General features: G+C 38.3%; 1 protein-coding gene across 4 annotated transcripts in view; it reads right to left on the bottom strand.

Annotated features, from left to right (window-relative positions):
- The window catches only part of RNF138 (ring finger protein 138), a 33,017-nt gene extending 9,354 nt beyond the window's left edge, over positions 1-23,663 (bottom strand). For 2 of the 4 annotated variants that reach the window (XM_086682690.1, XM_086682692.1), the window contains exons 1-4: positions 23,548-23,663; positions 22,815-23,008; positions 10,826-10,991; positions 9,531-9,646 (exon numbers count right to left, since the gene is read on the bottom strand). In XM_086682690.1, the coding sequence (XP_086538816.1) occupies positions 9,531-9,646; positions 10,826-10,991; positions 22,815-22,924 (392 nt within the window). In that variant the 5' untranslated portion in view covers positions 22,925-23,008; positions 23,548-23,663. Of the gene's footprint in view, positions 1-9,530; positions 9,647-10,825; positions 10,992-22,814; positions 23,009-23,327; positions 23,397-23,547 lie in introns of those variants that run through there. The other 2 variants (XM_086682691.1, XM_086682693.1) reach the window with 2 other exon arrangements.
- Positions 23,664-24,647: the final 984 nt, after the last annotated feature.

Here is a 24,647-nt window from a genome sequence, read left to right as displayed (position 1 = left end):
AGTGTTTAAGATTAAAAAAAATTTTAGGAAGTACAGTCAACAGCACTGGTTTTAGTGAAAGTATTAATAAAACTTTAAGAATAAAATATTTTATACCATTAAATAAAGCAAAACTTATTTTAAAGTAACGATTTCGTCTTTAGCTCACTTAAATTTTGCATGCTTTATAACATAAAGTATCAGTACTGTAAAAATACATGCGTAGTTTTTAAATAAACATACACACAGTAGGAATGCATGCCTGATTTTTTTCACTGATGAGATATGAAATCACAAAAGTGATTTAAAACATTTTAATATCAAATTTAACGCTCTTTTAAAATGCTTTCTCTCTCTTCCATTGCCCATATAGTTCTGTTTTCCATTACAACTCTCATTATCATCATTCCAGCCCTTTCTAGTCATTTGTATCATGTCTATTACTGGTAGCCTACTCATTTACTCCAGAAATACATCAATGGGTTCAATAACAGAAAATCTATCACTGACAGCATATTAACAATTAAAATTAAAAAAGATAATTTCATTTGATGCAGAAAAATATCATCCAATAAAATTCAATCTCCATAATGTAAACAAAACCAAAAAAAAAAACCCTCTGATCATTCACAAAGCTTTTAAAAGTACAAACGCCTAGGGGAACCTGGGTAGCTCAATCAGTTAAGCATCCAACTCCTGATTTCGGCTCAGTTCATGATTTCATGGTTCGTGGGTTGGAACCCCACGCAGGCCTCGGCCCTGGCAGCCTGGAGCCTACTTGGGATTCCTCTCTCTCTCCCTCTTTCCCCTCATACTCTCTCTGTCCTTTCCCCTGCTTGCACTCTCTCTCTCAAAATAAATAAACATTAAAAAATAAATACAAATGCCTAGACTCTAGATATCAAAATATCTTGGAATGGAGCCAGATGTATATATATATATATATATATATATATTTTTTTTTTTTTTAATTCCATTAAAGATTCTGATTTGAATAGAACCATTTAAGGAGGAAATCTTAAGTTGAGAGTGATAGCATCATGACACAGATAAAGAATAACTCTGTTAGGTTAAAAATAAAACATTGTAAACATAATAGAAAATTCTAGATGCATTCCCACTTAAAATGAAGAACAAGAAAAAGGTGCCTCCTATTTAATATCAGATAGAGATCTTAGTTAATGCAATAAATTATGACATGAAGAACTAAGAGACAAAACTGTATAAAAAACAAAATAATTTTCCATTCAATAAATCTAAAAACATCTACCATTAATTGGAACTCTTAGAACTAATAAATCAACAGTTGCAAAATACAACCTTAATGTATAAATCTGTACTAATCCTAATTACTAGGAATAACCACTTAGATTATGAAACAGGAAACAAATCCATTTGTATATTAATAAAAACTATACACTTTTCGGAAAAGATACAATAAAACATTTACACATGCTCTAAACGGATTTCTTTTAGCATATTTTTTAAATGTTTGTTTATTTTTGAGAGAGCGCATACACAATGCGGGGAGGTGCAGAAAGAGAGACACAATGTGCAGCAGGCTCCAGGCTTAGAGCTGTGGGCTCAAAGCCCAACCCAGGGCTCGAACCCAAGAACTGTGAGATCATGACCTGAGCCAAAGTCGGACGCGCGACCAACTGAGCCACTCAGGCGCCCCTCTTCCAGCATATTTTTTTAAAAATGGGAGAGAGAGGTGGGAAAAATCAGTACCATATGATGTCAATTCTCTCCAAATTAATGTATTTTCAATAAATTCAACCTCTATATCGCCTCTGATCAAAATCTCTACAGAGATTTTCAGGAGACTCAAAAGTCTGATCCTAAAATTCATATGGAATAGCAAAGGATCAGTAACAGCAGAGAGTGTTTTGTAAGTAAAACAAGGTGGGAAATTTTCCTTATCTGACATTAAGACTCACTGTTAAAGTCATAGTGATTAAGATAGCCTGATACTAGACAATAAACAAATAGACCAATAGAACAGAATACAGAGATGTGTAGGACTGAAATGGCATTGTAAATCAGTGAGAAAAAATGGACCCAATGAATGGTACTGGGACAAATGACTAATCACATGAGGAAAAATTTTCCTGTCACATTATACATCCAAAATAAATGTGAAAAGCAAAACTTTAAAATGTTAAAGAAAAAAATATCTTATAACCTGATGTAGGAAAAGATTTCTCAAGCATGACACAAAAAGCAAAAATCATGAAGAAAATAATTATATTTCTATATATACATACAGAAATATAATATATATTTTAGTATGTCAAAAGACACCATAACAAGACTAGCCAAAAACTGAACAAACGCATTTGCAATCAGGAAACAAAAGCAAAAACAGACAAGCAGGACTGTCTCAAATTAAAAAGCTTCTGCACAGCAAAGGAAACAAGAAGTGAAAACATGACCTACAGAATGGAAGAAAATATTTGTAAACCATGTACCTGATAAACAGTGAATTTACAAAATATATAAGAAACTCCTACAACTCAACAGCAGACACTACCAACCCAATTACAAAATGGGCTAAAAACTTGAATAAATAATTCTCCAAAGATAATCTACAAATGGCCAACAGGTATAATGCTCCAGGTTACTAATCATCAGGGAAATGCAAATCAAAACCACAATGAGCTATCACTTCATACCTCTTATGATAGCTATTATCAAAAGAACAAAAGACAAGTGTTAGAGTGTGGAGAAACTGGAACCCTTGTATATTGTAGGTGGGAATGCAAAAATGGTGCAGCCACTATAGAAAACAGTACGGAGGTTCCCCCACAAAAAAAACAAGCAAAACTACCATATGATTCAGCAATCTCACCTGTGGGTCTTTATCTAAAACAACTGAAATCAGGACAGTAAAGAAATATTAGCATTCCCATGTTCACTGTAGTGCTATTCATAATAGCCAAAAGGCAGAAACAATCTTGTGAATGCATAAAGAAACAAAGATGTGAATGGATAAAGAAAATGTGGTATATACATACAATGGATTATTCACCCTTAAAAGGAAATCCTGCAAGTGAATGAATCCTGCAGATGACAACATGAATGTACCTCATGTTATGCTAAGTTAAATAAGGCCAGTCACAGTACAATTTCAGTTGCATGATTTCAGTTACATGAAGTTAAGTAGACTAGCCAAACTCATAAAAGCAAAGAATAGAATGGTGGTTGCCAGAGGCTACAAGAGGATGAAATAGGGAGTTACTAATCAACATGTATAAAACATAAGTTACGCAAGGCAGGTTCTAGAGATTTGGGGTGCAACATTGTGCCTACAGATAACAATACTATTTTATACACTTAAAAATCAGTTAAGCGGATAGCTAGCTAGCTCATATTAAGTTTGCTTTCCAAATTTTAAAAAAAGGTAAGGGGGTGCCTGACTGGTTCAGTAAGAAGAGCGTGCGATTACTGATCTCAGGGTTGTGAGTTTGAGCCCCATGTTGGGAGTAGAGATTACTTAAATAAAACTTTTTTTAAAAAGGAAAAAAAAGAATTAAAATTATGTATAACTATGCCATTTAATGCTAAATTAAACTGTGATAGTCCTTAAAGCAAAGTTTTCAAAATACTACAGTATCCCATTTCTAGTCTTTTAAAAATATAAAGAAAAACCTCAAGTTCTATGTTTATGTTTTACAAAATGGCAAAAAAATATTTAGTTCTGAGTAAAAAAAATATATATATATAAATATTTGTAATGCATGTAATAAAGGATTATCATCCATATTATATAAAGAAGGCTTATGAATAATGAAAACCCATTTTATATAATACTTGTACCAGATTCCTTAATAAAGATTTAGCCACTAAAAATGTTCAACATCTTGGAGAAAAGATGACAATGTAAGATTGCCTTCAACTTTATTTATTTATTTATTTTTTTAATTTTTTTTTTTCAACGTTTATTTATTTTTGGGACAGAGAGAGACAGAGCATGAACGGGGGAGGGGCAGAGAGAGAGGGAGACACAGAATCGGAAACAGGCTCCAGGCTCTGAGCCATCAGCCCAGAGCCCGACACGGGGCTCGAACTCACGGACCGCGAGATCGTGACCTGGCTGAAGTTGGACGCTTAACCGACTGCGCCACCCAGGCGCGCCAGATTGCCTTCAACTTTAATTCAGTCTTTGTGAAGAGCTATATTTGGACTAAACTGTATGAATCCACTGATACCTACTTATTAATGTTTACAAGGAGTCAAAATTAGTAGGAAAAGTCTACAAACAGACCAAACAATTTCCAAGGAAGATAAAATGTGTCTGGCATCTTAATGATTACATTCATCTTCCTTCCCACTCCTCCTCATCCTCACTTCTAGAGGCTAAAGAAAACAGAAAGCATGCAGTCTTATACATTAAAACGAGAATTTTATTGTTGTGAGCTACAAATGGACTTAACTAGCACTGCTATATATTTATTATGATGAACTACCCCATACTAATGCGATAATTTTGTTAAACATCCTCCAATATTTATTACTCCATAGTACATAGTTCTACCCTGAATGATTTGACTGAAACTCGTGGGCTAGTTTATTTTGGATTACTCGACTGGAAGTTATACTACTACATACACAGAAAAGGGGACTGTGTCTGTTTTGCTCATCCCTGTACATTCTATAACATGTAGAGTGTGCCCAGTAGTTCAGAAAGTATAATAAATCTATGCTGAACTAATAAAATGATCTATGGATTTATTTTGAAATTTTGTTACTACTGAGATAGGTACATGCAAACACCACTTTAAGAATTTCCAGTCAAAGGGCACCTGGGTGGCTCAGTCAGTTAAGCATCCGACTTCAGCTCAGGTCATGATCTCACAGTCTATGAGTTCGAGCCCCACATCGGGCTCTGTGCTGTCAGTTCAGAGCCTGGAGCTTGCATCGGATTCTATGTCTCCCTCTCTCTCTGCCCCTCCCCCACTCGCACTCTGTCTTTCGAAAAATGAATAAATGCAAAAACAAAAATATTAAAATTAAAAAAAAAATTTCCACAGTCATGGAGTCAGAGTTTAAATCATCCATTTGTACTTATGAAGGAATACTGTGAACTGTACCCTGAGAAAACATATGTGCTCTACTCTTAGGGAGTCCCTTGACTTTGCCATGGAGAGGTCTTTATTAATAAAATAATGAATTTTCAGGGTGCCTGGTGGCCCAGTCGGTTAAATGTCTGACTCTTTTTTTTTTTTTAATGTTTACTTATTTATTTTGAGAGAGAGAGAGAGAGAGAGCATACACACACACACACACACACACACACACACACGTGGGGGAAGGGCAGAGAGAGAGAGGGAGAGAGAGAATTCCAAGCAGGCGCCAAGCTATCAGCACAGAGCCAGATGTAGAGCTCAAACTCACAAACCATGAGATCATGGCCTGAGCCAAAATCAAGAGTAGGATGCTTAACCAAGTGAGTCACCCAGGCACCCCACGCATCCGACTCTTGATTTTGGCTCAGGTCATGATGTCATGGTTTGTGAGATGGAGCCCTGCATTGAGCTCTGTGCTGAGCTCAGAGCCTGCTTGGGATTCTCTCTCTCTTTCTGTGTCCCTCCCTGCTCTCTCCCACAGGTGCATTTTCTCTCTCTCAAATAAACTTGAAAAAAAAAAAAAGGCAATGAATTTTCATTAAATGCCACCAAATCCTCAGCTATTAATTACATGGCTCTGCTCTTTATCAGCAATATAAAATGTATCCTCTCTCCAGTTACTTGACAGAGAGTAAGACCTTAAGTTCTCCAAACTGAGATGTTTATTAAAAACTTAGCAGCTAGCAAATAATCTTCATGGAGAACTGCATGAATATATAGATCCTGTCCATTAGACCACCACCCCTAGATTAAGCCAGACTATCAGAAATTCAGAGAAAAGCCCCTGGAAGGAAAGTTTTAATACACTGCAATAAGGCATTATCATATGCTACAATGAAGGTCTTTAAATTAGAGTCCTATGTAACGTGTTTTGTATTTACCACAGGAAAGATGATATTTAACTGCATAGTTTCTTCTTTTGAGGATGCTATGGGCAAAATCATTTCAGTATCACTTTTTTAGTATCAGAAATAGCTGTGTTTCTTATTAGAAACTACTTTGTTTACAATATCATTGATAATGTCAATAACTTAATGGATGTTTTCTTCTTTGTCCTAGCTACTTGGAAGCTGAGAAATATAGTGTGTAGGATATTACAATATATTTGGCTACTAACTGAAATCCTTATATACTGGGTATCTTTTGCCCCTCCAGATCTTCTCTCCATTGTGCACCATGCTTTGTGTACTGAGAGACTAACCTGCATCAACAGGCTCCCCTCTCTGCTTCCCAGTTGGGTTCAGCCCAGCAGGCAACTGGGAAGGTAAAACAGGAGAGCTAGGACACTTATTTCCCAGACTCCTTCCCAGCAAAACTGCCTCAGCTGGCTGCATCCTCACTAACTGTCCTCTCCATATAGCTTTATAGCTTTCTGTCTCCGAGTTCTGGTATTTACTTCCTCCCCTCCCCTGACCCAGAGTATATCACTCACCACTCCTTGTGATTTAGCTGCTCACCCAACACCCTACTCTTTGAAAACAGTCCCTTTACTAAATTCTCCTCAAACTATCTAATTTGAACATACTGTTTCTTTCCTCCCAAGACCTTTACTATATCCTGGCATCGTATCTTCTATTCCCTGCCATTAAAAACAAACAAAAAACCCCCCAAAACAAAAAAAAACCTTCTTTTCCTTCCATCACCACTTTCCTTACTAACAATCCATACACAAACCCAATTTTTCCATTGCAATTAGAATTTGCACAGGATATAAAAATGAATAATACCAAGAAGCCCATTCTAGATTTTAAAAAGACAGACTAAACAAATAAATAAAGTGTTAGAGGGTCTAGTTGGAGAACAAAGAAAGGAAGAAATTCTAGAGGTCAGAAAGATTCCACAGATCTAACACTTGGTCTAAATCTTCAAAGAGAAGAAAAAGTCCATTGACTGGCAAAGTGTGAGTTGGAGTGGTGGGAAAAGGGACTACTACTGGTAAAACTATGTAGATGAGGGAATAATGAGGGTGATATTTAAAAACTAACATTTACCAAACAAGGTACTACTATTCAATATGCTTTGCCTTTATTGACCTATTTATTGGCTTCCAACCCAACGAGGTACTAATAGTATCATTACCATCCACTTTTTTAAAACAGATGAGAAAACTGAAGTATAATTTCCTGCCAAAATCATACAATTACTAAGTGACAGAGCCTGGGACCCAGGCAGTCTCTCCAAGGGTTCATTTTTTTTTAAATCACTAACTTATACTGCTTCTCAAGGATGACAAGGATATGGTACAAATAATTCAACATAGCTAAGGCATATGATGCAATGATGGGTAACCAAGAAAGAGAAAGGCCAAAAGGGGCAAGGCAAGTGCCAGATCAAAAAGGGCTTTAGAATAAAGAATTCTGTCTTATAAACCAGTTGTTGGATTTTAGATCATGGAACTTCTTAAGAATCTCAACATCCTTTCTCCAGAACAATGCACATACACAAAACATTTGGTAGTTGAGGTAGTTCACAGAGTCCTTGGTGGCCCTTGGAACCCAGGATGAGAAACAATGCTATCAGGTCATGCATGGCTAAGTTACTGACAAGGTACAAGGAGGCAGGTTTAAGGACAGGGAGAAAGAGATCAGAATTGCACTTCTGAAATAACAATTTGGCAATGTAAAACACATTCGAGTAGGACCACCCACAAAAAGACTGTTGCAATAGTTCAAGTGAGAGATGATGAGGGCTTGAGCTAGGGAAGTGACACTACTTTTAGAAGAAAGGCACAGAAGAGGAACACTGCTATCAGGAATCAAACTGGATCTGAGAAGTAAGACAGAAGGCAAGACTCCTGAGAAGAAACTTTGGTTCTTTAACAAGCAGTGACTGCAAAAATCATACATACTAGGAACTTTGCTAAGCACTGGAGAGACAATGTTAAACAAGACAAACCACCTCACACTTAAGAATAATCTATTAGGTTAATAACAAATTGTTGAGTAATTTCAATATAGCAGAGGTACAATAACAAAGAAAGCACAGGGATGAAGGAACCTGGGATTTTTTAAAAAAATTGTAAAATAGGAGTGACCCATTTCATCTAATGACACTAAGTCAAGTAAAATGAGAATCTAAAAAGAATCTTGCAAGGGCACCTGGCTGGCTCAGTCAGTGGAGCTTTGAGCATGTGACTCTTGATCTCAGGGTCAAGAGTTCAAGGCCCACATTGGGCACGGAGCCTACTTAAAAAACGGGTGGGGGGGGGTGCCGTCTGGGTGGCTTAGTCATTTAAGCATCTGACTCCCGATTTGGGCTCAGGTCATGATCTCACAGTTCATGGGACTGAGTCCCATGTCAGGCTCTGTCTGCACTGACAGTGGGGAGGTGTGGAGTCTGCTCGGTATTCTCTCTCACCCTCTCTTTCTCTGCCCCTCCTCCACTTGCTCTCTCTCAAAATAAATAAGTAAACTTAAAAAAAAAATTTAAAAAATTGTCGACTAGGCAATCAGAAAATTACTAAACACTAGAACAGTTTCAAATAAGGAGTAGAGAAGGCTACATACAGTATGAGTGCTTAAGAGTAGTTAATCACTGAAAATTAGCAACACATGAAATGAAATGCTACTCAAATAAAATCTTGAGAGAGACTGCTTAACACATTGTCTCCTGGGAGCCTTTCCTTACACAAGGATATATGCATAGGTGGTAATATTATAAAGAAAAGCAAGGGAATAAATAACCTAAAAAAGAGGAGAGTGGTTACGTTGGGGAATATGCAGTTCAAAAGGACATGGGGTCCCAAGAAGATTCTAAGACCCTGAAGAATGTTCTATTTTTTAATTTGTGTTAGGAGTAACTGGATATTTGTCTTAATGCTATTAAAATCACACATGTACATTTCAGCCATTATTCTGTGTAAAATACATTTCATAAAAATGTTTAATATACACACATCAGAGACAATAAAACATAAATAAAAACAAAATCTACTTTAAAAAAAGAGGGGAACTAAAATAGGGCTAAGAATTTAATAGTACCAAGTTTCACTTTTATATGACATTTTACTATGAAAATTAAAATTTCAAACAACTCTATTGCTCAATAGCAAATAAAAAAGATTTTAGTTGAAAGGGATTTTTAGTTTTCAAGTAATTTCAATTGCAAAAGAAAACAGCCTTCAACCCTCATGTTTGTTTTTTATTCAAAGAAATGTAGATTTTTTTTTTAAGAATTATTTTTGAATAACATAAGCTTAAGTATACCATGAAGTCACTCTCCCCGATGCAATCTTAGACATGAAGTCACTCTCCCCATGCAATCTTAGAGAAGTTAAACAAGCTTGAAGGCAAATATATTTCTGTTACTTGGGAATTTAAACACACACACCCCCCAAAACAAAAAACACCTTATCACACAGTTACCCCAAACAATCCCATTTTAACTATAAAAATTCTCTTTTTAAGAATAAATATTGCTTACCTGTTCCCTACTGAATCTTGAGAGATCTGAAAGTTTGGAATGATAGAGGAAACACCATATTCATCTTGATACTTCTTACAAGATTTGTAATGATGTCTCATGCGATAGAATTTAATCTGTAAATTATTGATCAAAATGTAATGTGACTTTTAATTTTAAATGAAGTCATAAATTTGAGATATTATCAATAGCCAAAAACCAAAATATAACATTACCAACTTAGTATTCCATTTAAACAAGATTTTTTTAGTAAATGATTTAATTCTTAAGTAGAAGCTGAAAATAAGTAATAAGTTTGTTAGATGCAGATGTGAACTTACTGCAAAAAATGTTAGCAAATAAATTTATATTTGAAACTCTACTACTAATAATAGACAAAAAAAATACATTAAAAGCAGTAATACACTGCCTGAAAGTATTGGGCATATCTTTATTCTTCACTGCAACTTGGCAGAGTTAGAAAGTGCTTTAAAAAAAAATTAGGTTCCCAGGTTAACACTTGGAACATTTTTCAGTTTCTCACTGAGGAGTAGAGCCAGAATCTCTCAAGTGTATTTTCCAGCTTCGCTTCATTGCCCTGTCAGTTAACACCTCCCTCAAAGAGATGGAAAAGCAGATCTGACTTGTGTGAATGCATGAAATAGCAACTGGTTTTGCTCACTGACTTTATTAGCTGTTTGAAAAAGTGGCTGCAATAAATCCATAGACACATGGATATACTCAAAGCCTAACCACCCCTATTTCACTCCCTCTCCAAGTGATAGAATAAAATCCAGACTGGGGAATTAATGCCAGTTATTTGCCAACACCTGATGTTCTCACCTGTTCCTTAAAAATTAATTAGTCTTTGCAAAATATTTTGTAATTTCTTACACACATAAATACACAAGTAAAGTGGGCAACCAGAGACTTCCTCTATTTGGCCCATTTCTATGTACAAAATTGCAATAACGATGCTACCATCACAATTTGTGCCAGAATGGGGTTTAAATGAGTTAAATGCCAGTTTGTTCATTTAGTTTACTTAGTAGGTAATCAATAAGCAATTACTTTGAGAAAGATGCCATGCTAAAAATTAATGACAAATTCACAGATTGTATCTCTCAGTCTCTGTTCTCAATGCATTTATAATCTAGTAAAATCTATAATCAGGTGGTTTTTTTCACCTTTCTACCTAATTTAAGTAACTTCTTTCTCTTCAAACCAGCACCTACCAAGAAAACTCAAACAAGAATTTCATTTTCAAAGTAGAGTAGAAACTTCATTTTCAAAGAGCTATGTCACAGTTACTCTACCTGTTTTGCACAGCATCTGCAGCTACCAGAAAACTTCCTCATGATATTTTCAAGGTCTAAGGCCCGTTCAGGACATGCTCTCTCTCTTCTAGTCACATTTCCACGACAGAGGGGACAATGTATTCCGCTTTCTCTCATTGCAGTCAGGAAACATTTTCTACAGAAACTAAACCAAACGTTTGTGACATGTTAACTACAGAAAAAAGACTCTTTCCATTTCTATGATTAAACACAAGCAAGTGGTTATGGATATATATTCATGCTAAATGAGTTAGGTTATTCATATGTACATAAATGGCAGAATTTTAAAAACCGTACATGTATTTCTCAGAGTATAAGGCTAACAACTGAACTAGATGGAAATATAAAAGAAACTACACTCAATTATGCTTTAAACTTTTTAACATAATATATGAAAAATAAGTATTAACATTATATTAATTATTAAAGGAAGCATGGTACAAAGGAATGACTGGCTTATCCTAACTGTGTCATTCACTAGCAGTGTGATCTCAAGCAACATGTTTGGCCACAATGGATTTCCATTTCCTCCCCTAATAAAATGAAAGAATAGACTACATCAACTTTTATCTCAAGTTGATGTATTTCAAGATATTCCATAAGACATGAATATGAATAGGTCTACCAGAAAACAGTGCACAAATTTGGGAAATTCTAGGATAAACAAAGTTAAAGTTTCTCTGCTTGGGAAAACGTATTACCCAAACTTGTATTGTCAGGAAATAGGAAAACTTCCCACAGTAGTGAGCAATGAAACATAGTTTGAGAAATATTTAAGGACCCATCCTGCTCTAACCATCTCTCAACATTCTAATTAGAACCAAACTCACTAAAATTTTTATTTCTTCTCTCCTAACCTAGCCAAATACCCAACTTGATCATTTTGCTTTTAAAAAAACTAGATAAATCATAGCCATCATATATGGGGTCCAAAGTCCATATACATTTAATCCAATCCCCTATAAGTACAAATATTCAATCTTCCTCATCTAACTAAAGTTGAGAGCGACTAGTGTAACAGATCATAGGAAATAAGTTTCCTAACTATGCAGCATTGAACAAGTCACTTTTCTCCCCCACAATCTGTTCCCTCACCCACAAAATGAAAAGTATCTACAGTTGATACAGTTATTCAGAGGATTAAAACAGATAATACAATAAAATGCTTATCACAGTATTTTTGACAGTTATGAAAGTACTCCATAAATAGTAGCTAATATCACTAACATAGCATTTGATATGATTACCAATTAAGACCATAAATTATTAAAAATATTCATTATAACCTGGAGTCAAAAAATGCAAAGTAAACACGACCAAGATACCATCTTTCAGCCGTCAAACTAAAAACTAGTTTTAGAAATAACAACCAGTGTTAGAAGATAAAAGGAAATGAGTGCTCTACATTTCTGGGTAACAATTTGTCAATACTTATCAAAATCATTTTTAAAGAAAGGGCATCCCAAAAGCCTGAGTGCTGTTTCAAGCTTTAGTAGTTTCAGAAAGTATAAAAACTACAAAGTTACAAAACCATCATTTGTAAGTTCAATTGTTTAAAAACTAAAATTTAATGGTCTATATATTTTGTAAATTTTTAATAAACTTTTAACTTAAATTCTTTGTTTCAGTGTTTGCACTCTTTAATCAAAGGGACCATAAAAGAGAAAAAAAAGAAGGGAGGATGAATCAGAAACAAACCAAAAAAGCAAGACTAAAAAAACAAAAAACAAAACAAAACAAAAAAACAAGACTAACTGGAGCCACAGTCTAGACCATGATAAGGTCTGCACTAAGGCAGGAATAGGTGAAATGGGATTTCTATTTTAGAGACACAGTTATCAGGGAGCTTCCTATGTTAACAAATAAAATCAACAGAATTTTTTGAGAATAACTTGTGGGAGAATGAGAAAAATAAGCATTTATAACCAGAAGACTTGAGTAAAAGGTGACTATATTAACCAAGTTAAAAAATATTGTAAGAGTTGGTTTGACAGAGGAAAGGTACAAAGTGCCTACAAATATCTCAATGCATGATATCCAGTAAAGACCTGGAAATAAGGATCTGGAAATTAGGGAGAAAAATATGGAGAGCAGATAAAGTGCAAAAGAGCACTAAAGAAACAATCTAGAGAAATATAAACATTTAAAGGAGTGTTCAGAGAAAAAGAGAGAAAAAGAAGAGACTGATAAGTAATATTAGAGAAGCCAAGTCTAATAAGCTACCAAAGAGAAATAATAAAAAGATGAAAGCAAAACTGTCACCAAACTATTAAGCTAACTTTCTAAATAAACAATTGAAAACTGTCAAAGTTCATACCAGCAAAATTCATTACAAGAGATAATCATGTATCATCATTGAATGATGATGCTTGAATGAAAGAAATCAAGTAGAACAGTTAACAATTAAAGGTAAATTAGTCAATATGCTAATTTAACAATTATAAATAAAATACAAACACAGAACATTAGATCTTAACCAAGATGCAAAAATGCTATATTTAGAGGGAGGGGATAAAATAAAGTAAAATTTCAAAGCCCACTTATTAACTAAATAACTAAAATAATAAAAATGTGATAACATTACATACATAACAGAATAACTAAAATTTTAGGAGAAGATGAAAGATACCAAGTGTTGGGGAAGATGTGAGCCAACCTAAACTCCCATTCAATCTGTAAGAGTGTAAACTGATAGGATACAACCATTTGGAAAACTGACGGTACCCACTAGTAATTCCATTCCAAAGTTTATCCCCAACAGAGCTGCAAATATGATCTGAAGAAATTTCCTAGAAAGTTCATAGCCACACTACTGGTAATAACCAAAAGCTGAAAATTACACAAATGTCCATCAACAGAAGAATGAATAAACAAATTATAGCATATTCGGAAAATTAAAACTATAGGATACTGTAATAAGAATGAATATGGATGAACATAATGTTCAGCTCAAGAAGCCAGATGCAAGAGAGTACAACTGCATGATTCTATTTTTATAAAGTATAAAACATGTTTCAATGCTGAATGAAGTTTTACTAAAAAGTAGAAACAAATACAGTAATTACTACTTTCAAAAATATGGACATGGCTACAAATACAAGATTTAAAGGCATAAAATACAGAAAAGCAAGAAATAAAAATCACTTTGGATGACAAAATGTTTGGTTAGAAAATCTTCAATTAACCTCCAAAATTACAACACATAACAACTGTACAATATAAACTCTCCAAATAGTAAGAACATTATTAAAGATTACTGATAGTGTCAAAAACAGTGAAAAATATTCATATAAAAAACTAAACAAAGTAATCAGGTTTAAAATTAAGTTAGAACTTTATTCAAAATATAGACATAAATAAAGATTTTTAGTAGAAATACACATTATAAAGTAATAAAGGCAAAACAGAGTTTTATTAAATAAATACTGAAACTTCTTAAAGACTGGCAAAAATAGATCTTAAAAAGCAAAAATGACTGGGGCTCCTGGCTGGCTCAGTAGGCAGAGCATGTGTCTCTTGATCTCGGGGTTGTGAGTACAAGGCCCATGTGTGTGTGGGTGGCATAGAGTTTATTTAAAATTAAAAAAAAAAAAAAGCAAAAGTGTTTTAACAAAGGTGCAACAAGTGAATGATGTTAGAGCAACTGGACATCCATAGGCACAGAAATGAACCCCAATCTAAGTCTGCCACCTTATACAAAAATTAAAACAGATCCTGGATTGTAGTAAACTGGGAAATTGCCATATAAAGATATATTCACTTTAGGGGTGCCTGGGTGGCTCAGTCGGCTAAACGTCCAACTTCGGCTCAGGTCATGATCTCACAGCTCGTGGGTTTGACCCCGTGTTAGGCTCTGTGCTGATAGCTCAGAGGCTCTGTGCTGACAGGCCTGGAGCCTGCTTCGGATTCTGTGTCTCCTTCTCTGCCCCTCACCCACTCACAATCTGTCTCTCTGTTTCTCTCTTAAAAATAAATAAAACATTAAGAAAAAAGAAACTTTTAAAGATATATTCACTTTCTAATGCCCAGACCAAGTGAATATTACCTTATATTACAACAGACCTGATTAAAGTTAAGGATTTGGGGATGGGGAAATTAGCTGGGCTTATCCAGGTGGGTCCTAAATGCCATTACAAGCATCTCTGTAAGAGAGGCAAAGAGAGATCTGGCACAGACATACATACAGAGTTCAGATGAGCAGAGACTGGAGCAGTGTCTCTGAAGGGCCTCAGGCCTTAGCCAGCACCTTGACTGTGGTCCACAGAAATTGGTTTCAGACTTCTAGCCTCCAAAACTACGTGAAAATAAATGTTATTATAAGCCACCAAGGTTGTGGAATGTGTTACAGCAGCCCTAGGAAACTAATATACAGAAGTAAATGCAAAAGAGTAAACTACAAAACTCTTAGGGAAAAAAAGAGGAGAAAATATTCACAATACAGAGCTACACAGATTTGATGTTAAAAGCACATTCTAAATAGAAAAAAATGATATAGTGGACTTCATAAAAATTATAAAACATTTGCTATGCAAAAGACTCTAGAGTGGCCATCTTCTGTGAGTGACTGAGCTGACAAATTCCCTTGTATTTACACTTTGACCCAGCAATTTCATTTGTGAGAATTGATCTTACAGAAAAAACTTTCACATGTGAAATGGCATTTATACAAATTTAATCACTGCAGCATTATTTAAAACAGTAAAAGATTAGAAACAACCTAAATGTTCATCAATATGAAATTGGTTAAATAATGATACATCAAACAATGGAATACTAGAACACTAAATATGTTCCATGAGGTCAGGGATTTTTATCTGGTTTGTTGAATATTACAGACCTAGTATCTATAATACTACTAGCACATAATGGATACTTAATGTTGGTTGAATAAATGAAGAAAACTCTACAACCATAATATGTATACATGTACTGATATAGAATGATCTCCAGGGGTGCCTGGGTGGCTCAGTCCGACTTTAGCACAGGTCACAATCTTATGGTTTGTGAGTTCGAGCCCTGCACAGGGCTTGCTGCTATCAGGGCAGAGCCTACTTCGGATCCTCTGTGCCCTTCCTCCCTGCTCATGTGCGCTCTCTCTCTCTCTCAAGAAAAGAAAAGAAAAGAAAAAAGAAAAGAAGAGAAAAGAAAAGAAGAGAAAAGAAATGAAAAGAAAAGAAAAGAAAAGAAAAGAAAAGAAAAGAAAAGAAAAGAAAAGAAAAGAGAGAAAAGAAAGATCCTCAAAATAGTAACATGAAAATAGTACGACACAAAAAATTGCATATAGAATGCTCTGTGAACAACAAAAAATAATATTTGTAACCTTGTTTATATACATATCTCTGAAAGAATGTATAAAGTAATAGTGATTTAGGAAGACATATTTCCTTTCGTACCTTTAGAATTGTGAATTAGGGGTGCCTGGGTGGCTCAATCCATTGGGCGTCTGACTTTGGCTCAGGTCTGATAGGACCGTTTGTGAGTTCAAGCCCCATATTGGGATCTGTGCTGACAGCTCAGAGCCTGGAGCCCATTCGTTCCTTTACTCAATAGTGAATGTGTACAGTAGGCTTCAGTAAGTAAAAGGAGACTTAGGTTGCTGCCTTTAAAACAGAGCTTACAGTGAGGACATTAGTCAAATCAGCTGATTCCAAAAATGTTCTAAGTACAAAGTTATTCAAGTCTTTTGTATCCAATTCTACTGTTCCTTCTTCTGTACCACCAAGCACCAAGCTTCCTCAGATACAAAACTTCCTTATTCTTGGGGCACCCGGGTGGCTCAGTCAGTTAAGCGTCTAACTTCAGCTCAGGTCACGATTTTGGGGTTCGTGAGTTCCAGCCCCGCATCCAGCTCAGCATTGACAGTGAGGAGCCTGCTTGGGACTCTCTATCTGTTCTTTCCTCTCTCTTTCTCTCTCTCTCAAAATAAATAAATAAACCAACTAAATAAATAAGTAAATAGAACTTGTTTGCTTATTCCTCATCTCCCTTTGGCTGGACTATTTGAATTTGCTAAATAGAACTGGTTTCAAAACAAAGTAGAAGGGGGAGGGAAAAAGATGCAAATCTAAATTACTAAATCACTAAATCCCATTTAGTCAATCAAATATTAATAGATAGATGACAGAAAGATAAAGATACATAAATCAGTTAAAGCCATCAGTTAGCCAGCCACCCTTTGGAACAGATACAGCATACTGTTCTCAACTACAATCAGGGTGCTGGCACTGTGAGTTTCACTTCATTCCTTGTATCTTTTTGCACTATAAATTATGTCACTTTTATAAACAGAAAAATAAAACTATTTTAATTTTCAAAAGAAATAAAGCTGCAATTGTCAAAGTAAGTTTTTGGTATTCTTGAGAATGGATTTTTTATTTTTACTACTGAAGTATAGCTAACGTACAATGCTATATTAATTTAAGGTGTACAATATCATGACTGGACAATTCTATACATTAGTCAATGCCTACCTCAGTAAGAAGAGTCACCATCAGTCACCATGGGATGTTATTACCTTATTATTGACTTCCCTATGCTGTACTTTTCATCCTCATGACTTATATTGTAACTGGAAGTTTATTCCTCTTAAATCCCTCTTCACTTTTTAGCCCATCCCCTAACCCTTCCCCTCTGGCAACAAGGAGTTTATTCTCTGTATTTATGAGTTGTTTTGTATTTGTTCATCATTTATTTGTTCATTTGTTTTGTTTTTTAGATTGTACATGTTAAGTAAAACCATATGGTATTTGTCTTTCTCTGACTTATTTCACTTAGCATAATACCCTCTAGATCCATCCATGTTGTAGCAAATGGCAAGATCTCATCCTTTTTTATGGCTGAGTAGTATTCCATGTATGTGTGTATGTGTGTGTACTTTTTATATACGTATATATATATATATATATACACACACATACACACACACATTCCAGTATTTATGCATATATACACCACATCTTATTTAAAAATCTAGTACCCTGTATCTTCCTAGTCTATAGTCAAAATCATTCCCCATAACAACTTAAACTAAAAAAAAAATCACACATTTTAAGTTAGTCTTCAGGACTTTAAATTAAGTCAATCTTCTGTTACATAATTAAATAGCATAGTTGTTTTCTAATTATGTCATTTTATAAATACAGTTGGTAGAGCATGTGACTATTGATCTTGGGGGTTGTAAATTCAAGCCCCATGGTGGGTAGAGAGATTACCTAAAAATAAAATCTTTAAAAAAATAAAGAAAAAAGATGGTTTACAGCAGCATTCATTAAGTCAGCAAAAACCTATACAAGTCTACCTTTCAGAATTATAATAAGTCTGTAGGAAAGAAGAAAAGTTTAAAGTATATATTTAGAGTATGACTGCTCAAACAAAATAAAGTTGTTAAAATTATGAGAAATATAAACTGAAAATTCAGGAACTGGACAATACAAAGCAGGTCAATAAGGAATCATACAAGTATGTGCTTAATGAGAAGTAAAAGCTGATACATTAACTCATTTTTTAAAAGTTTATTTATTTTGAGGGGAAAGACAGCAGGGGAGGGGCAGGGAGTGGGAGAGAGAATCCCAAGCAGGCTCCTCACTGTCAGCACAGAGCCCAGCGCGGGACTGGAGCCCACGAACCATGAGACAGTGACCTGAGCCAAAATCAAGAGTCAGACACTTAACCCACTAAACCACCAGGTGCCCCTATATTATCATTTTTTATAAGTTTATTTATTTTGAGAGAGAGCCTCTCTGATGCATGGCTCAAACCCACAAACTGCAAGATCATGACCTGAGCCAAAGTCAAATGCTTAACCAACTGAGCCATCTAAGCTCCCCTTATCTCAGTTTTAGAGATGCCTCCTTACAGAGATGCACAAAAACAAACATTAGATTTCCAACTTCAAGAGTATGGCAAGGCATCAACGTATTATATGTAATTTTCACCACAATGAAGCTTACTTTCTAACCATGCACAAACGTTATTCCCTTGACCATTCAAAACAGGAAAGAAGAGAGGTTTGGTTCAAAGAGCCTTTGAAGGGGCGCCTGGGTGGCGCAGTCGGTTGAGCGTCCGACTTCAGCCAGGTCACGATTTCGCGGTCCGTGAGTTCGGGCCCCGCGTCGGGCTCTGGGCTGATGGCTCAGAGCCTGGAGCCTGCTTCCGATTCTGTGTCTCCCTCTCTCTCTGCCCCTTCCCCGTTCATGCTCTGTCTCTCTCTGTTCCAAAAATAAATAAAACGTTGAAAAAAAAAAAATTCAAAGAGCCTTTGAAGATTACAAATGAAAACACCAAAAGAAATACCTTACTACTATGCCAGTCTGTGCCTTCTTAATTTTAGTATATGTGCGGCCGGAGCGAGCACGGTACCTTCTTCTTAAACCTTACTTTGAATACCGGCTCAACTTTAATGTTCTTAATTTATGTTTACTTGCTTTTTAAAATATTGCATCTGACCACTCTAAGGCCATTAACACTGCTGACTACTGTCTCCTTGTATTTCTTCTCAGCTTCCATGTCACACTCTATCCTGGTTTTCTCCCTATCCTGTCCATTCCTTCTCAAGCTGCACTTTTCTCTACTCCAGATTTAAATACATAGCCTCTAGCACTTTGTCGTATCTAGGTCCTCTGCTATCTTCCAACTTACAGACCTCCCTCAGTGGCTACCATCCATACTCATAGCTTTAGTTCCATGTATTCCACATTCACATACATACACTTAACTATGGGACATCACGAAATCTTACATGGGTTTCCTTAAAATGTCAGGAATCTCTTCTGTCCATTCCTACTATCATTACCTTGGTTCAGGTTCTAACCATTTTTTTTTCTCTGACACATCAGTGATTGACCTCTTCACTAGTCTCACCACTACACCAAAGCTGGATCCTGCTACTAAAGTAATCATGTGAAATGTGATCATGCTGCTCCTCTGCCAAAAATTATTGAACAGATCTCTTTGGCTTTCAGGAAAAAGTTCGAATTGGCTTATACAGAAAGTTCCTGCCAATACCTCTAAACTCTATCTACTACACTCATCCTTTGGCTCCAGCCAAAATTTGTAGTCTGGAAATAGTCATTCTCTAGAACTCCTCCTTGCCTCTGAATATACCATAAACCTAATCAGGGTATTCCCCAATAAGCCCTGAATAATCAATTCTGACCTAAAATACTGCTTCATCGAGGAAATCTCTCCTTTAGTCATAGGCTGATTTTGACACTTGCTCTCAATGCTCACATAAAATTTTCCTCTTAAATCGCTTCCAGATCATATTCATGCTTAGGTCTTCTCCACTAGTCTATTAACAGTCCCCAGGAAAAGAGCACTTTGTATTCTTTCTACCTGACATACAGAAAACATTCCACATCTCCTGTTTGAAGGAACTAAAGAGGATTATACAGGAATTTATATTTTGGTGCAATTATTCTAATGATAATGAACCTGCTCCTTTGATTAGAATAGGCAGTGTGCAAATCCTCTGCTGTCACTGAAATGGCAGTGACAATTTTTTACTTTCTAACAGATCCACAGTGATCCAAAATTCTTATCACTCATTTCTTACTATCAATGAATCAAAAACTGATTTTGTGGCTAAATATAATAAGCACTTTTAAAGGCATAGGTTTGCCTTTTGTGAAAAGGGAAGAGCAAATGACATGATAAACTAGATTATTTAAAACAATTGCATTTCCCCACCAAACTCCTAGTCAATCAAGGCCCTGTTCCACCATTACCATCCTTTCCAAATAAAACTCCCCCCCCCCCCCAACCACCACCACCTACTTTAATTCACTGTTCAGGCAGAACCTTAGAGCATGTGTGTCTGTGGGCGGGGAGGGAGGAGATGGGGTGATAAAGCAGTAAATGTTCATTCTTCTTACCAATAAAATCTACCCTACATTTCATTTTTACGTTTAGTCTAGTAAATGTAACATTTAGTCATCTCCAAGTTCAATGAGATGATTAGAAAAAGATCCTCAACAACCATCTCCACTCTCTTTTCCATACCCTAGATGTCAAGCCAAATTAGTCTGATTTAAAATGTCCCACAAGGAGGGGCGCCTGGGTGTCTCAATCCGTTGGGCGTCCGACTTCAGCTCAGGTCATGATCTCATGGTTCCTGAGTTCGAGCCCCGTGTGGGGATCTGTGCTGACAGCTCAGAGCCTGGAGCCTGTTTCAGATTCTGTGTCTCCCTCTCTCTCTGACCACCCCCCCCCCCACTCAAGCTCTGTCTCTGTCTCTCTCAAAACTAAATAAACATTAAAAAGTATTTTTTTAAATGTCCCACAAGGGAAGCAAACTAGAGCAAACTGCATGGAATTTTGAGGAGAGCTGCAGATTACAATGAGTTCTATGAGGTCAATGACCCAAAGGATAAGGATTCTGTCCAGAAACACTTCCTCTTTGACCTCCTACCTTCCCTTTTGTCCACCCACTGCCAGCACAAGCATAGGAAAGGCATCAAATTATAATAATGAACACTGACAGATTAAAGGCAATAAAGCATACATTGTGCCCTTAACATAACATCTCAAAATATTTCTCCAACAATCTGCATTTGTTGCACCAAATAAAGCAATTTCAGACAGTCATTCATGTCCCATAACAACAAAACTTAACTGGCACAACTCCTATAAAGTCACATACTCCTGGCTCACACAATGACCGCATAATAGGAGTAAGGTAGACAGTGCAGTCAAGGTTGAGGATCAGAGTGAGAAAAATGGGTATCAAATAACTGTAATAAAATCTCTGATTAAGAACCCAAAATTCATTCCATTCTTTATGAAATTACAAAACCTATCTCTCAAAATTAAAAAAAAAAAAGGGTTGAAGGAAAAAGAAATGTATTTATAAATAAATGTGTCCCATTCTTTTCAGCTATTTGCAAGCACACAGAACTTTCAAATCTGAGTGTCTTTCTTCAAATAAAGATTTCCAAGCTTCACCTGCCAGAAATTCTTTTGTAAATTTGGAATGGAGCCTAGGTATTGGTATGTTTACTTACAAAGTTCCTCAAGGACTCTGATCAGCAGCCAGGTTTGTCAGATGTGCTACATATCTTTACAAGAAGGGCTTCTTCCAACTCTTACTGACACTCTACCAAAATTATCTGTAGGATGATCGAAGTTCTTCCTGTAAGTATGCCAAATCGAACAGCACCATGCCACCTCATCTAATCCCTTTGTGTTCTCCCTCACTCCTGGAGTTACTGCCTTATCTTCAGTTCATTCCACGAAACAGCAATCTTCCTTTCCTATCTCCACCTTCATAGTAACCAAGTAATAAGCAGAAGGGTAAAACAAAAGGAAACTATCACTTCAATACCCGGAAATCCTGTCAGTTCTAACGTGAGAGAAGAAAACCCGTTCTAGATCATTCTAACATGTACTGAATTTTAAAGGAGAGAGAACATTTTCAAGAGTGGTCTGTGAAGCAGGGTGGAAAGGTTAAGTTAGATAAGCGTTCTTGGATCTGGAAAGAATGGACCAAGGTTCCGAAAGAAGGAAAAACTTTAAAGCAAGGCAGGTCATAGAGTGGGGGGTAGTGGGGCGAGGAAGGCGAGCGCGCCGGTGCGGGCACCTTCGGTCGGTTTTGACACTCGACACCCCAGCCCTCACTCGGGTTGCTAGGAAACAAAAAGGCTCCACGTTCCCTGCAATTCCTCCTGGGCCTGGAGGAGAGGGGGCCTCCGGGGCCTGAAGACACGACCGAGACAAGCTTGGCCACTACCCCGGGGGCGCGAAAGCAAGGGATGGATACCCGGGGGCCAGGGGCTCGGGCACCGGGGCGGGCGCAGGAAGCTGGCCCGGAGCTCGGGAGGAGGGCGGGAGGCAACAGGCCCTCCGCGCCGAGGGGAGCTCGGCCAGGTCGCAGTGGGCTCCGCTCCTGCCAGGCCGCAGCCGAGGGTCCGGGGCTGGATGCCGGGCCTAAACGACCACCCGGCTCCCCGCGGGGGAGGAGGCGTCTACTCACACGTGCTGACAGGCCGCGGTCCTCACGGGCGTTTTGAGCACCTCCTGACAGACAGGACAGTAGAAATCATCTTCGGTGTAGGACGTGGCCGCAGAGAGCTCCTCGGCCATGGCGGGGGATGGGGGAATCAAGGCGATGGCGGTAGCGGCGGCGACAGCGGCCGAGCTGGCGGTGGCGGCCCGGGGCCCGACTCCCTACGCGAACCCGAAGGGGGAGGGGAATCGCGTCAGGAAGCGGCTCGCGCCAGGAAGGGGGCGGGGCAGGGCGGGACCGGGCGGGGCCGAACGCTAAGACGCTACGGCCGCACGCGCCGGGCGAGGGCCGGCCTTTAGGGCTGCTCCTCCCGGCGGAATGGTGGGGCGAGGTGCTTGGCTGGAGGCCACGGTGGAGAAACCGGTCAGCGGCTTCACTTTCGCTTCCACCCTGGCTCGGAGTACGCGGGACGCCGCCCCTCCGCGCGTGAACGAAGGCCGCCCCCAGGCAGTTGCCTCCCGCCCGAGGCCGCTCCCTTACCTGGCTCCACGAGGCGGCCGCGGTTCCGCCCCCTCCCTCTTCTCCGCCTCCGGACTCCTTTTCCCCCCCACCCCCACCCCCACCCCCACCCCCTGGCCCCGCCCGCACAGCCGTCTAGCTGCGCCCGGCTACCTAGCCAGTTCCAAGGCTGCCTGCCCCGCCCACACCGCCCCCGCCCCGCTCCGCCCCGCCCCTCCACTCTGCTTGCGTAGCCGCTCACTTAGGAGCCCGGGAGACGCGCGGGGATTGGAGCTGCTTTCCCCGCGCGGGTCCGTGAAGAAGTGGCCCTGCGCCATCCTCGGTCTTCTAGTCCGGCCGCTGCTGCCTTGGCAGCCGAGGCCGGGAGGGGACTGGCGAGAAGAGTGCTTAGCCTTTATCGGCCCGAAAGGGGGCAGGGCCCGAGGCTCATGGTGCACCGGGATCCCACCGCCCCCTCCAGCAGCCCTCCCGTGGCATTGCTCTGCCTGCAGCCAGCCGGGCGGGTTGCCGAACACCAGGGGGCGGCGAACACCTGACCGAGGAGTGGGGAGAGGGCGGGGTGGGTAGAGCGGCCTCCATAGCAACCGGCGCGTCGCGCCCGCCGCTGGTTGTGACATAAACAGCTGGGTGCCCACCTGTACACCGCTCCCCCCCCCCGCCACGTCTCCCCCTAGCGGGGACACCATTTCTCGCCGCTTCTATCAAATATATTGGGTTTTCCAGGAATTTTTCCTCAAGAAATATTCCCTAATGTTAAAGGTATGGACCTTACTATTTGTCCCTGACAAAATGTTTTGATCATGTCGAGATGTGTTACGAAACAAGTAAATATCCGTTCTGCAATTTCGATCCTTTGAGGAGGAAAAATTAAATAATAAGCTCCCCTGAGAGGGTTTGAACTTTCCCCCTTAACACAGCCTGACGGGTTACTCTCGCAGATGCATTCTTCCACCACCCAACACCTTGTTTTCTGATGCCTTTGAAGAAAAGTGAGGTAGAAACATGGATCTAAACATTTCATCATTATTCACTAGTGTAAATGTTTATATTTTTGTTTATGAGCCAGATACATCTGGATGGGATCACAACCGCATGAAAGGAGCTAAGGAAAATCTGGAACATTATAGAGCATCCTCAATTAGTTTCAGAAAAGAAAAGAAAATTATCCTTACCCTGCTTTGTTAAGGCTCTCCACTACAGTCTAAGTGAATCATAAACTGAAGCCATTGTCCTTGGAACTGTTAGATGTTATTATGCTGGTGTCTTGAACTTTGCTCTTGACTAGTTTACACTCTTGGGTGTCTGATGAAATAAAAGGACAAAAAAAATGGTATTTGCCGA

The sequence above is a fragment of the Puma concolor genome, chromosome D3 (genome assembly GCF_028749965.1).
Source record: "Puma concolor isolate L17-30 chromosome D3, mPumCon1.1.hap2, whole genome shotgun sequence".
NCBI lineage: Eukaryota > Metazoa > Chordata > Mammalia > Carnivora > Felidae > Puma > Puma concolor.
This window is presented reverse-complemented; position numbering and strand designations above follow the sequence as displayed.